The sequence below is a fragment of the Limanda limanda genome, chromosome 7 (assembly GCF_963576545.1).
Source record: "Limanda limanda chromosome 7, fLimLim1.1, whole genome shotgun sequence".
NCBI lineage: Eukaryota > Metazoa > Chordata > Actinopteri > Pleuronectiformes > Pleuronectidae > Limanda > Limanda limanda.
In genome coordinates, this window is record NC_083642.1 from 14,207,451 (window position 1) to 14,220,267 (window position 12,817).

General features: G+C 40.5%; 1 protein-coding gene and 1 long non-coding RNA gene across 2 annotated transcripts; both read right to left on the bottom strand.

Moving 5' to 3' along the window:
• Positions 1-256: 256 nt before the first annotated feature.
• On the bottom strand, positions 257-1,592 carry LOC133004973 (uncharacterized). The gene is made up of 4 exons (XR_009678351.1): positions 1,549-1,592; positions 1,408-1,434; positions 1,151-1,173; positions 257-592 (listed from the first exon to the last, which is right to left on the bottom strand). It is a non-coding gene; the product is annotated as an uncharacterized LOC133004973 (long non-coding RNA).
• A 2,433-nt stretch (positions 1,593-4,025) lies between these two features.
• pa2g4b (proliferation-associated 2G4, b) lies at positions 4,026-11,547 on the bottom strand. The gene is made up of 13 exons (XM_061074125.1): positions 11,348-11,547; positions 8,113-8,241; positions 7,923-8,028; positions 7,747-7,816; positions 7,505-7,597; positions 6,887-6,950; positions 6,700-6,778; positions 6,530-6,608; positions 6,309-6,442; positions 6,107-6,201; positions 5,248-5,375; positions 5,055-5,108; positions 4,026-4,964 (listed from the first exon to the last, which is right to left on the bottom strand). Exons 1-13 carry the CDS (start codon positions 11,433-11,435, stop codon positions 4,905-4,907), a joined length of 1,179 nt encoding a protein of 392 aa, XP_060930108.1. The 5' UTR covers positions 11,436-11,547; the 3' UTR covers positions 4,026-4,904.
• Between the last annotated feature and the right edge of the window lie 1,270 nt (positions 11,548-12,817).

A 12,817-nucleotide genomic window follows, 5' to 3' on the forward strand; every position in this document is an offset into this window, starting at 1 on the left:
GGTTGTTTGTTTCTGTACTCTCATTGTGTAATTTAGTGTACATATTGTGATTTTTATTGTGCTTCGGCACTGTTACTTAAATTCTGTTTTCTCTTATTTGCTGTAACAAGTGAATTTCCCCGTTGTGTGGATAAATAAAGAAATCTAATCTAATCAGGACCCTGAAGCAAAAAATATAACCCAACACGATAACTTATAGGACTTCATGAGAAATCTGAAGCCATTTGTACTTTTAAATTAGAGAAAGTTCTGCAAATTCTGTTTTTTAAACCAAAACCTTTAATCAATAACAAAAACAAATGAAAAAAGTTGAGGAATTAGGAACAAGGAGTTCAGAAAGTCCCAGTGGAAAAGCCTGACATCCAGCAGGTCCTGGATCAGCTCTGTGGCATCGATCAGCTGCTGCTGTGCTGCATCAGGTCGATTTGGACACTGCTGGCTTCAAGACTAGATGTTGGGAGGGAGGGGGGGTTCCTGGGTCTCTGGCTGTGCTCATCTGGTCCGCTTGGTTCAAACATTGGAAGTGACAGCCATGGCAGAGAAGACAGTTTACTTGGACCTCTGCCTCATCTTCCTCCTTTTACGCTTCAGCCTGCAAGATGATCACAAGAGCCGGTTAAACATCACCACATTGGACTATGACAGGATTCTAGAGCTGGGCGATGAGTTTCAATTCCTGAGTGAAGGTTGTGGTCATAAAGTCTTTATGATCAGATAAGGGGAAAAAAATGTTAAACACCTTTTTCCAAGTGTGTTACCTCACTACACTTGCACAATATAGACGCACCGGTCCTTTGTTTCATTATTAAATCGAGTATTATTGTGATTCCCATTTTCACATTTATTTGTAAGCCCTAGTGATTACTGTACAGTTTAATAATCATTGTAGTTAATAAGATTGAAATTATGGAAACTCTGTACAGGTGATATTAGCGTGTATGATATCTGAGTATTTCACAGCAGTGTGAGCGGTCTAATGATATTTAAACTAATGTGATCGTGCATTAAATGACGGTTTGACCAATCGATCAACATTTCTATCAAGACCATTTGTATTAAATGAGCATGACACGTGTCCATCAGGATATAGAGAGAGTGCGACAAGTTTTAAAACTCGGGCAGACGACAGAAGCGTGTTTGACAGTCTTACCTGCGCATGCGCTTCTTTCGCCACTGTGAGGAAGGGAAAGAAAACATTTAATTACTTTGCAGTTTGTTTCCATTTATGTAAAAACTCATTGGATAAACACACAGAACTGAAATGAGACCAGACTTAGCAAAGAAACAGAGTCACAGGCGAACTCTCTTGTACGGGCTGTTGGGGCCTGCTAGCTAGCTAGCCAGCTAACAGGTGTTAGCATGAGTACAAAGCACGGTTATCGTGTGAAAGAGACGTTCATCACTAACCTTGGCTCTCATGTCGACGAGTGGAGGCTGAAAACAGAACAACACAGAGACGGAATTAGCTCGATGGCTTTAAAAACAAGGTGATTAACATGGATTCTGATGTCGATGGCAGCATAGATGGATGGCAGCGCTCCTACTTACCGACCGCTAACCAAAGTGTTTCCCGGAGAACGTCACAAAGCCGCGACGTCGTATTTATAGGGATTGTGACGTCACCCTGTTTGGATCGCGGGGAAACATGGGAAATCTGGTATTAAAGGAGATCATAGGCTCATGGGAAACACCATATATATGGAAACACGGTGTTATTCCACTGCAGTTTTGATGTGCAGTGTTTCAGAATTGAGTTTTTCTGTCCCCATAATAAACCGATGATATTTATATATTATTTCTCAGTTTACACTTTATATTTATGTAATTTCTCTGTATACACTTTATTGTCATGGGAATGAGCAGGTAATCAAATCCTTTATGTTAATATAACTGCTAAAGTTTAGCAGGCTGTCGTGTTGGCAGGACTTCAACCACCTATTCATTGCACAGTATCTCCACGGTTCGTCTCCTCGGAGTTTCGGCGGAAACTTGCCTGGATGGTGTAACGAACCTGGACCTGTCCAAAGTTCAAAAAGACTCTTCTCCCTACCCTGTCTAGTGCCCCTGAGCAAGGCACCTTACTCCCCCAACATCTGCTCCCCGGGCGCCGTACCTGGCAGCCCACTGCTCTGCTCTGCAGTGTGTCCTGCACCAGATGGGTGAAATGCAGAGGACTAATTTCCCCAATGCATGAGTGTGTCTTTGCATGTTTGTGCATGTGTGTGGGATTAATAAAGTGTATCTTCTTCTTCTTCTTCTTCTTCTTCTAACACTATGTAAATTTAAGAAAAAAAAATAAAAAAAATAGAAAAAAATACATAAAATCAAAAAGTAAAACAATTAAATATAAACAAAATTAAATTAAATTAAATGTGCGCAGAAGTGGACTGCGCACTTCTGAAAATTCATGCAAAACCTTCTAGTTTATGTTCGGTGATCGAATAAATGACATATTGTTCCAATCAACTAGCACAAGGAGTAAGGGCAATTTATTACTCATTAATCAAATCAAACTTCCGGCCTCCTGAACTTTTACTTCTGAAGGTGAGCTTTCTCTCTGTCCCCCTCTGGATGTCCTCATTCAAGTTTAGCTTCTCAGGTTGACTTCCACTTCATGCACAGACCAGAGGCCTCACTACTACACGAATCTACAACCACAACAAATCCCTGGATCTTTGCTGCTTAATTATCAAGCAGTCGGCTGCTGCTTGTTTCCATGTGATGTCCTGAAGCTGCCCCCTGCTGGCTGCTGGGTTCCTCTGCTTCTCTTGCTTGGTTTGTGCAGCTTGTGATTAACTAAAGTTGTCCATGAAAGAAAATCTTTATTATCCTTCAAGGGCAATTTGATGTACAACCAGCAATCAGTGCACGACAAAAATAAACCAATATATACAGTGTAAATAAAACACAATATAAAAACCCTATAGACGAAGTAGCAGGGGAAAATTAGCTTTAATAAATCAATCGATAAGTAGACCAACAGAAAATTAAAAGCAAAACATTTCTTCTGGTGTTAAGAGTTTAAAACAGACTCTCTCTCCCCCTGGAGACACCAATCAGACATTAAACCCTTCATGTTATGGACTGTTTGTGTGTCAGTCCATAACTGTCATGGGTCTTAAAGCTAACAATCCATGGAAACAGAAAGATGAAGTGGTCTGTGTGAATAATGAGTTAATATGTTTAGAAGGTTCTGGACCATGTTAAATGAGAGACAGCGTGTTGTCACTGTGAGGTATTGTGTTTCCTGTGTTAGGTCTATTGCTGATGGATGTGTGCATATTTTACAGGTTGTGCAGTTTTGTTTGCCATGGTTAGACCCTTAAATGATTTTAATTAGACAGAAGCTCTACAAATACAGACTGAGGTCCTGTGACCAAGTTTTAAAGGTGCATATCACCATCTTGCGCCAAACCCCAGTTCATATGTGGATGTTCATTCTACCTCAGCCTTTGTAACTGTTTTGTTAAAACTTTGGTTAGCAACTTCTGTTAATGTTACACAATATGCACGCATCTCCCTTGGAATAATATATACACACTATGGGCAGAATGATTGTATATGAATACTGTTAAGGTACATTCTGTATTATCTATTCATTTTGCAGAATCATTTCCACCTCAACTGGTCCTCTAACATTTCAATAAAGTTTCTTGGATGGCAAACCTGATGTCTCAGATGAAGTTCTTCCCGGACACCCTGCAGTGGGCCAGTTGTCCGTTAACCAGTTCCTGTGTTGTTTTTTATGGAGGGTGAAGAGGCAGTGAAGGGGACATCAGGTCAAATCCAGGCAACAAGCCCCTCTGCCAAGCAACTACTGATGTCAAATATGGACATGTTTGTTGAACCTTAGTTTGCATTTCTCTTAAGGTGGTCTTTGAACAAGGTTTCTGGTGTTCTGTTACAAGCCCTGACTTGTAATTTGATAAATGAGTAAAATAACTTGAGAATGGTGATTCATTCATGCTCAAAATCCTGACCAACAATCAAATGAACATACACAAACCAAAAAACGGAGACAAAAATGATGTCAGGTGGCTTTTTAATGTTTCCAAAAATAGTCTCTGAAAGTGGGATTTGTTTTACAAAAGTATCCATATATTTAACAGGTATGGAATTCTTATGTAAACACAGACTGTCAGACTCAATGGTGGCACCAGAAGACTGAATGCTGAACCCTTGGCAGAAGTTAGAACATCCACAAGTGAGAAAGGATCATTCTTATTTTTACTAACCGGTAGAATGTAAAAGAACAGTTTTAGAAATTATTATTAGTAAACTACAGCAGATGCCTAGAAGTATACACAGTGACTAGGCTTAAGCCGGAGCAGTACGAATGGGGTAATTCGGCTGCACTGAACAATAACGTTGAATTAATGATAAATTGTGTGAACGTCAGAAAAATCAGGGTTTAAGTCTGGTGTTACATTTCTTTCTGTGACAAGTTATCACTAATAACTTCAGGCTTATGACCTCAAGGAAGTTATCCAAATGCCACACAAAGACGCCGACACGATGTTGTGCATTCATCATCCTGGGCCGCTCTGTCAAACTCATTTTATTCTCCATATTTTTCACTACAGTTCATGTGGAAAAACGGCTCAAGATCAGTCGAATGGGTGAATATTCCAGTGAGTAAATGCCCTTGGAGCAGAGCTGTGTTCACTATCAAGACAAAAGGCTGTCTCAAGGACAGTGAGATTTACTAGGGACGTGTGTGTGTGTGTGTGTTTTAGGTGGAGTGACAATTTAGGAGCAGCATCATCCCAGTCTGACATCAGTTAGATTCAGAGGTATTCACAGCGGCTACACCAGCAAGTGCCTCGGACAGCTGGGACAGAAGGATTTGTGACGTCTGTTCTTTGGGTCATCAGAGGTCTGTCAGAATTTCTTGGAGAGAGAATCTATTCTGCAGCTTCGGTCTCCATCGCCTGCCCTGTCGCACTCTCAACGGTCTTTGATGCCTTTAGGTAGAAGAAAAGACTGAAGTTAGTGGATACATTTGGTAATCGTATTCTTGTTTGTTCCATGAATCACACTGCGTCGTATCCCACCTTCTTCTTCTTCTTCTTCTGGGTCTTGCGGCTGGCTGAACTTTGAAGCAAAGCCTTTATGGGAGAAAACAACAAACAATTTATTGCAATGACCTCATGGGGTACATCAAAATGCACAAACAGCTCCATTAGTCTAATATTTTATTTTCAGGTAGAAGAGACAATGCCAATATATTCATTAAAAACACTTCACCTTCAGCTCCGCGTCCTCCACCTCGAGCTCAGACTTGTAGAGGTCTGGCTCAAAGAGACTGTTGGTGATTCGCAGAGGTCCATTCGCCATGAGCAGCACGGTGAACTTGAACTGGGCAACAAATTCACCTGAACACAGACACGATGAAAGTTGCATTAAACTGCTGTTTATTGTACAATTTGGACAAATGTCTCAGATATAAGGGTGAGTGCCAGGATTAAAATGGATGGCAACAGTGAGGTGATGTCACTGCAGAGTTTTAATGCGTAAAAGATTATATTGAGAGGGGAACAAATATAAAATCCTTATTGCTCGTTCGGTAGGTAAATGTCATTATTATCCGTTGTCCGTTGGATTCTTTGTTGATTTGTTTGTCAGCAGGATTATACGGAAATTACTAAAGAGATTTACATGCAACTTGTTTAAAGGATGGGACGAGGGCAAAGACAGAATCAATTAAATTGTGGGCCAGATGGGAGAATCCAGGAATTACTGACAAGAATGTTTTTTAACATTGCATTAATCATGGATCTTCATGAAAAACACACCAAGCCATATTAAGGGGGAATGATGTCTATGATTGATTGAATTTAAGCGGACTGTTGGACCTTGGCAGAGGCAAGCACTCTACTGGATTCTAGTTTGTTCTACTGTTATTTCATAAATAAGTAGAGGACCTAGATAAGCTATCAGGCTTCCTTCCTATCTGGCAGCATAATAGGTTTTTATAATTAATGTTTTATTCTCATCATTGTGCAATCTTATAAGTACCAACTGTACCACCTATTTTTCTTGAACATTTTCATCTTCTAGAAAATGAAAGAATCAAAATCATAACTAAAACCTGTTAAGCACTCACCCTCTTTCTCATGCAGCACATTGAATGGCTGCATCAGCTCATGTTTGGCACACTCCACCACGCCCAGTCTGGCCTTGCCTTCATCCTCAAATGCTCTGAGACGAAGAAGAAAAGAGAAGTTAGTCTACAGATGTAATCGTTGCACAATGTAATTTTGAAGACAAAATGAAAAAAGTAAATATCTGAAGATGACTGATATAACCTCAGAGTGAAAGGCATCGTATCGAAGCGTCTCTCCATCTCACTGAAGAACGTCCTAGATGTCTTCATCTTCAAGCCGTACACCTTGTTGGGGTCTCGTTTGTACACGGTGGTCCTCTGGCCTCCATCCTTGGCCTAATGGATAAAACAGAACATAAATTATTAGATTCTATCCATTTTCAACGCTATACAGAGAATAAAATAAATCCGATTTCCTCTCACCTTCCCCTCTCCAGTGCTGATGAGCACATCCACTGCATAAACCTCATGCACCTCAAACTCGGCCTTCTCATGGTCCTTCCTACAACAACAAAGTGCATTCACTGGTTAAAGAGAACACTCATCAGGTCAGTAATAATAAGCTCTTGTTGAGGGACGACGGAGTGACTGACCTTTGCTGGTCCGTTGGGTTTTGGATGATGGTTTTCTCCCCATCGATCACGTGTTGTTTGAGCTGATGGGACAGCATGCCTGGATATAGAAAAGGAATCAACTGAGTTAGACAGGTCCAATTACATTTAGCAAATATAAACCATTGGAATCAGAGCTCGAAGGTAACATGTGGTTGCAAACACCCACCTTCAATAGGAGAGCACTTGAATGACTTTGCAATCTTGTTCCAGGCGTCTGTGACCTGTGAGTTCTAATAGAAGATACGTGGTTATGATTATATGATACGATATATTTTAAGTATGAGCAGTGATCGCATTGGAAAGGCCTCCGATACAGTTGAAAATGTTGGGTTGGGCAACAGCGATTACACAAAGTCCATGTACTGATCCAATACCTTCTTTTCCAAGTATATTTACATATATATATACTTTGAAGTTTCATCAGAATAAAAATAAACTTTTCTTTTTCGCCGCTCCAAAAAAGCTCTTGTGCTGTACATCTACTGGCAGGTATTGCTTTAGAGGAGCACAACGTGATTACCGGTAATGTAGCATTAGCGAGTGCTAGCTAAAATGTGGGTACTTTGGCAACATTTTATACTGGAAAGTCTGTGCACCGCATACCAGACTTTTTAAGGAAGTCCTTGTTGTGTTCTTTTTCAGTTATGACTGTCAAATTAGATAATAAAAGAAGTTCTATGTCATTCATTTTCTGTGTGTATTTGAAACTCTGTATCAGCCAATATCCAAAGTCAAGGTTTTTGTATGGAGAATGGATTCAGAATATCTCGACATGGAGTTTTACCTGGTTTCCTGGCTTGACAAGACGCAGGGCAGCCTCAGCACAGAGGTGAGCTGCTTTGAGGACATCAGCCTTCTTTCCTGTGAGTGGGTTGTCCTGAAGTAACACAGGAGTCAAAGAACAAGAGTATCATGAGCCTTCGATGGTGTGACTATCAGTGGTTGTCAAGTAAATCACAGCTCGTGCCTGTCGAGAATAAATCACTACGTGTAGCAGAGTCATTTAATCCGACACTGATGACATACCTTGGTCACTCCAACAACAAAGCTGTGTGCCACATTTGAGATGAAGCCGTCGACATGCACACCCAGATCACTGCACACAAAAACAACAAGAAAACGTGAGTGTGCACTGCATATAAATTGTTATACTACAATTTATCTGGCGCACAGGGTTGACCGGTATGAACTGAGCAGCCTACATCTTGACAAGGTCCCCGTCCTTCAGAATGACGTCAGAGTCGCTCTTCAGAGGAGAGCAATGGCATACGCAGTTGTTCACCGACGTACAGGTAGGAAAAGCGATACCTGTGAAAGAAGAGAGAGAGTGAATGAGGGCGGTGCTGAGTCAAGACATTGAAAACGACTCATGAAATGCAACAGAAGACTCACCTTTCTTCATGTCCTTCTCCTTCTTGAAGATTTTTCCAGTCTCTGTCATGATGAAGGCGTCGCCCTTTTCACACAAGCTGAGTATGGAGACTCCAGCCGTAGCTGCCGTCACTACCGTCTTAAGAGCCTCTGCAGGACGGGAGACAAGAAATGGAGCCTGATGTTAAGAAAACATACCAGTGACAGAGTGTATACAGTTAAGGCTGCAACTAATGATTACTTTATTAATGAATCCATTCAGTGTTATTTTCTGGGTCAGCTTATCAATCACGTGGTTAAGAAAATAGAGATGTGATCCTCAAGTTCTTTGTTTTGTCCAAATCACAGTTTTTAACTTTCTCTTCATTGTATACACAACTAGTTGTTTTATAATTAGCACTACTATGTAGAGGTGGGAAAATTATTCTTTTGCCGATGCAGACATGGACGATTCTGCATCGATTCATGTTTTCATGTCCTTTCCTCTACTCTCCCGCTGACTTGTGCTCATTTTACACTTTTACAATAAAACACAGACACTAATCATAAGTTCTTAGGACCTGAACAGTACTTATTTTGTTGATTAGCTTTAGAGTTTGTGAGGCACATAATTAAACCTGTGTGTTAGTAGTTTATCTGCACAGGGATAAAGTGACCAGAATGATCTGGATTCATGATCAGACACCTTCAATTAAATGAATGTGATCAGTTTTTGCGAGAAGCAGACAAGAGAAAAGTTCATCCTGCAGAATATGACGCTTAGATATTTGTAAACTTCATGTGAAGAAGCGACGCCCAGTTTTTCGAGGAACATAAATATGAATTTATCAGTTTTTTTTTAAAGATTAGCTCTAAGTGTGAGTGATTAGAAAAGAGCAGAAGAGAATAATCTCTTGTGACCAGAGGAGTAATTTGCCTTGATGCTGCCAAGGGGCCGGACGGGGCCACCCTGATACAGTGAAGCCTACAGGTGGCGCACACAAGGCTAAACTGAATGAATGTCAAATTGAATTGAAAAGGTTTTTTTTTTTTTTTTTTTTTTTAAAGCACACTTTAGGTGTTATATTCAAAAATATTTTTTTAAAGCACAAATCATGAGGCTAGTGAAGATGCAAACATCTAGAAGTCACAGTGATACAGCAATAAATCATGTATAGAAATAAAATTCTTTGATGCATCTATAAATCGTTTTCTCATCAAATCGTAGACCTCTGAATTGGTATCGAAACGAATTGTGAGGAGCCTAGAGATTCCCAGCCCTACTACTAAGGTACATTTCTGATAAAATTAACAGACCGTCACAACTGAGACATGTTAAGTTGGAACAGCAGCTCTTATCTTATTCCATCTTCACTCTTCTTTGCTGTGGGCAAAAGCTTTGAGCAATGTCTGAGTTTGGGTTTTCTTTCAAGCAGTCGACTTTACTTCTGTCTGTTTGACTCATGTTATACTATTTGACATGATTCTTGTGGAGGTGGTAAAAGTGTCTGGTGGTGTCGGAGTCTGTCATATGACGGAAGTAGCACTTCGCGCACATTTCAAGTATACAAGATACAAGTATCCGAGCTGTTTGGAAGGGCGCAAAGCATTATCCAAATAAAGTAGAAATATTGCTGTAAAGAGCGAGTTGTGACAAATCAGTTAACAATAGAGAATCATATGAAGAGAGACATTTTTCTATCTTCACAAAATATATAATGACATGTTGCACAGCCCTAGTTTAAGGCTTAATGACTTATGATCACTGAAACCAAATTACAGTTAATCATTTGATTTAGCTAAATAAACATTTAACATAACGCCTGACAGCTGTCAATCAGCCTGAAGTTGCATAATACCACTAGTAAGATAAGTGTCTTCGGAAAACCAGCTGTGATAAGCTACAGTATAAGACAACAACATAATAGAACAAATAGTCTGTTTTGACTGTGTGGGCATCTAAATAACCTAGAGGGAAACACGACCGGAAACTGAAAACTGACTTTTTGAATAAAGCTTTATTAATTTTAATCAAAAGAAAATAACTATAACACTCAGTTTCGGTCATTTTCAAACTAGCGGTCCAGAAATGTGAAGTTACAGCTTCTCAGATATTAGAATTTGCTGCTTTGCTGCTTTGAATATTTTCTAATCCATGTAGTCGTGGATGTTCAGTTACCTTATTCTTTAATATATTATGAGGTGATGTAATGAATTAGTCACACATCATAGAAATTACATGATGTATTTGAATATTCTGAGGAACCTTTTAATTAAACAGTTGACAAACGTGAACCACCAAAACCAGTTCACGTCAAACGAACAAATATTAATTATATTTGATCATGATTCTACTCAATATGTTTTGGTTTAACTGAACATATGGAAACCCAGCATGGCAGGAGGGACGGCTGTTCCTCTCCAGACAGGCGGACAAAGACTGATCTGAACAGGTGTGAGTGGAAACGTGTGAAGGGAATTGTTTGCTTCGTTTGTTCAAGCAAGAATAAAAAAAGGAGTGCATCTGGGAATTATTTTTGCAGAAGTTATACAAAAACATTAAGACGTACAGGTGCAAACCCAAGACTGCTCATGCCTTACTTCCGTTATCAGGACATGTCACTGGTTGCATGTGGCCTCACAATGGAGACATCAGGTCGTAGGTTCGAATCCCCAGTAAGAACTGCGTGTCACGTTCAAGACCCATGGCGGGGATGATAAAATTACTTTGTGCTTTAGTTTCATTATTTTAAGCGGGATATAAATGGAGGTAATTGAACATAGTAGCTCGGGTGTTGACTGCCTGCTGCTTATTGAGCCTTTACATTACAACCAGCTCGCCAGGCACGTCTCGTAGATGACGATTACACCAGTGGGGATTTGAATTAGCAGCAATTGTGGGACACGCTGTTCGGAACAGCCGCCTGCTATCTTTCCATTTTGTACTTGTCATTGTTATCTCTCGCGTTAGCTTGCACGGCTAGCTACCGCCTGCTAGGTGTGTAGCCGAGCCACCTAGCCACCTAGCTCCCCGAGCTAATGTGACAGCTACGCCATATGAAAACAAACACGGTCTATTGGAAAATGGAGGTTCTTCTTTGTTATGTAGAAGAGCCCGTGGTTGTGTTGGTTTGAAACGGAGGCCCGCGTTCTGCTGCGACCTATGGCCGCTGCTGGCTGCGGCACATGGCACACTCGCTGCTGGGTACTAGCTGCCACAGCTAGCTACCATGAGCAGGATCCTCCACTCGGGGGGAAAACGACTCGGTCCACTTACGGTTCGCGATCTCCGCGCCCATCTTGTACTTGGTGACCACCAGGTCATCAGCGATGGTCTGCTCCTGCGTGTCGTCGTCTCCAGACATGTTGGCAGTGAGTCCGAGAGCTCAGAGTAACTTTTCTTCTTCGCTCCCCGGCGGGTGTCAGTCAGTCACAGGATGGACCACGCTGCTCTCCTCCGCGCCGCCGCGAACCACTTCTACTACCGGCAGCCCGGAGCCCAGAGCCCGCCCAGAGCCGAAGACACGCGGCCGGGGCAAGATGGCTCCCCGCAGGAACGTGGACGGTCAGGGCTGCAGCTAGCTCCGATCACCTTCTCCATCCAAAAGAATAACAATAACCACAAAATAATAATCATAACTAAGGATGATCGGAGTAGATAATGGATAAATGAATGCATACTACTACTACCACTACTACTTCTTCTACTACTACTATTACTACTATTACTAATATAACTTCTACAACAACTACTATTACAACTTAAAATAATAATGAAAATAATAATTACAATAATGCCACCATGTGAAACTTAAAGTATAAGCGGTATAGATCATGTATGAATATATGAATTCTACTCCTACTACTACTACTACTATTACTACTTCTACTACTACTACTAATAATAATACTATTGATAATAAAAGCTCCAACTACACCATGACCCTCAAAGTATGATAATAAACTGTATTTATATTAGCGCCAAAACATAGAAATGTAAGGTTAACAATTAAACACGGATTAAACATCACTATTTACTGCAGAAATATGAAAATATGAATTGCATAGATGAGAAATTAGTAATAGTTATGTCATGTTCATATTGCTAGGATATGTAAGAAGCCTCGTTCCGCCACTAAGACTGTCACCACGAATAAGGGATTGGGACAGTCTGAAATAATTCGAGCTGCTTATGTTTGCTTCCTGTCTTTATCCTATTTATTAAGAATCTGACATGTTTGGCAGGTAAAATAAAGGAGAACGATGGATTAATAGATCACAGACAGGATAATAATTAAGTTCATATGTATTATTTTCTTGTCTGAAGTGTCAAGGATCTTTCAAAAGGACTTTGCTTAATGCTGTAGTGAACCCACCAGTAGGCTGTTAAGTGGATTTAAACGAAAACGGAACAACGAGGCAGTAGTTCCTCCCGCTTCTCTCATTATCTTTGATTCTCCCTTTGACCAAGTCGTAGTCGACTGCGTCACTGATGCGTTCACGTTCCTCCATCTCGTTTTCTGCTGCTGCTGTTCCGTGTCACGTTCAATGAATTCAAGCTGGAGAAACGCATTGGGTTGGTCTGTGTTATTCAATGATTTACGGTGGAAAAAAAACAAAAATTCTTATAAATAAAGGATGAATGAGCACTTTCAAGAAAAGGTGATATTTCATTGTTTTATTCATTTGAAACACAGTGTAAGAAAATGTAAAAGTCTGCTCTACACAACTCAAAAGCACAAATGAC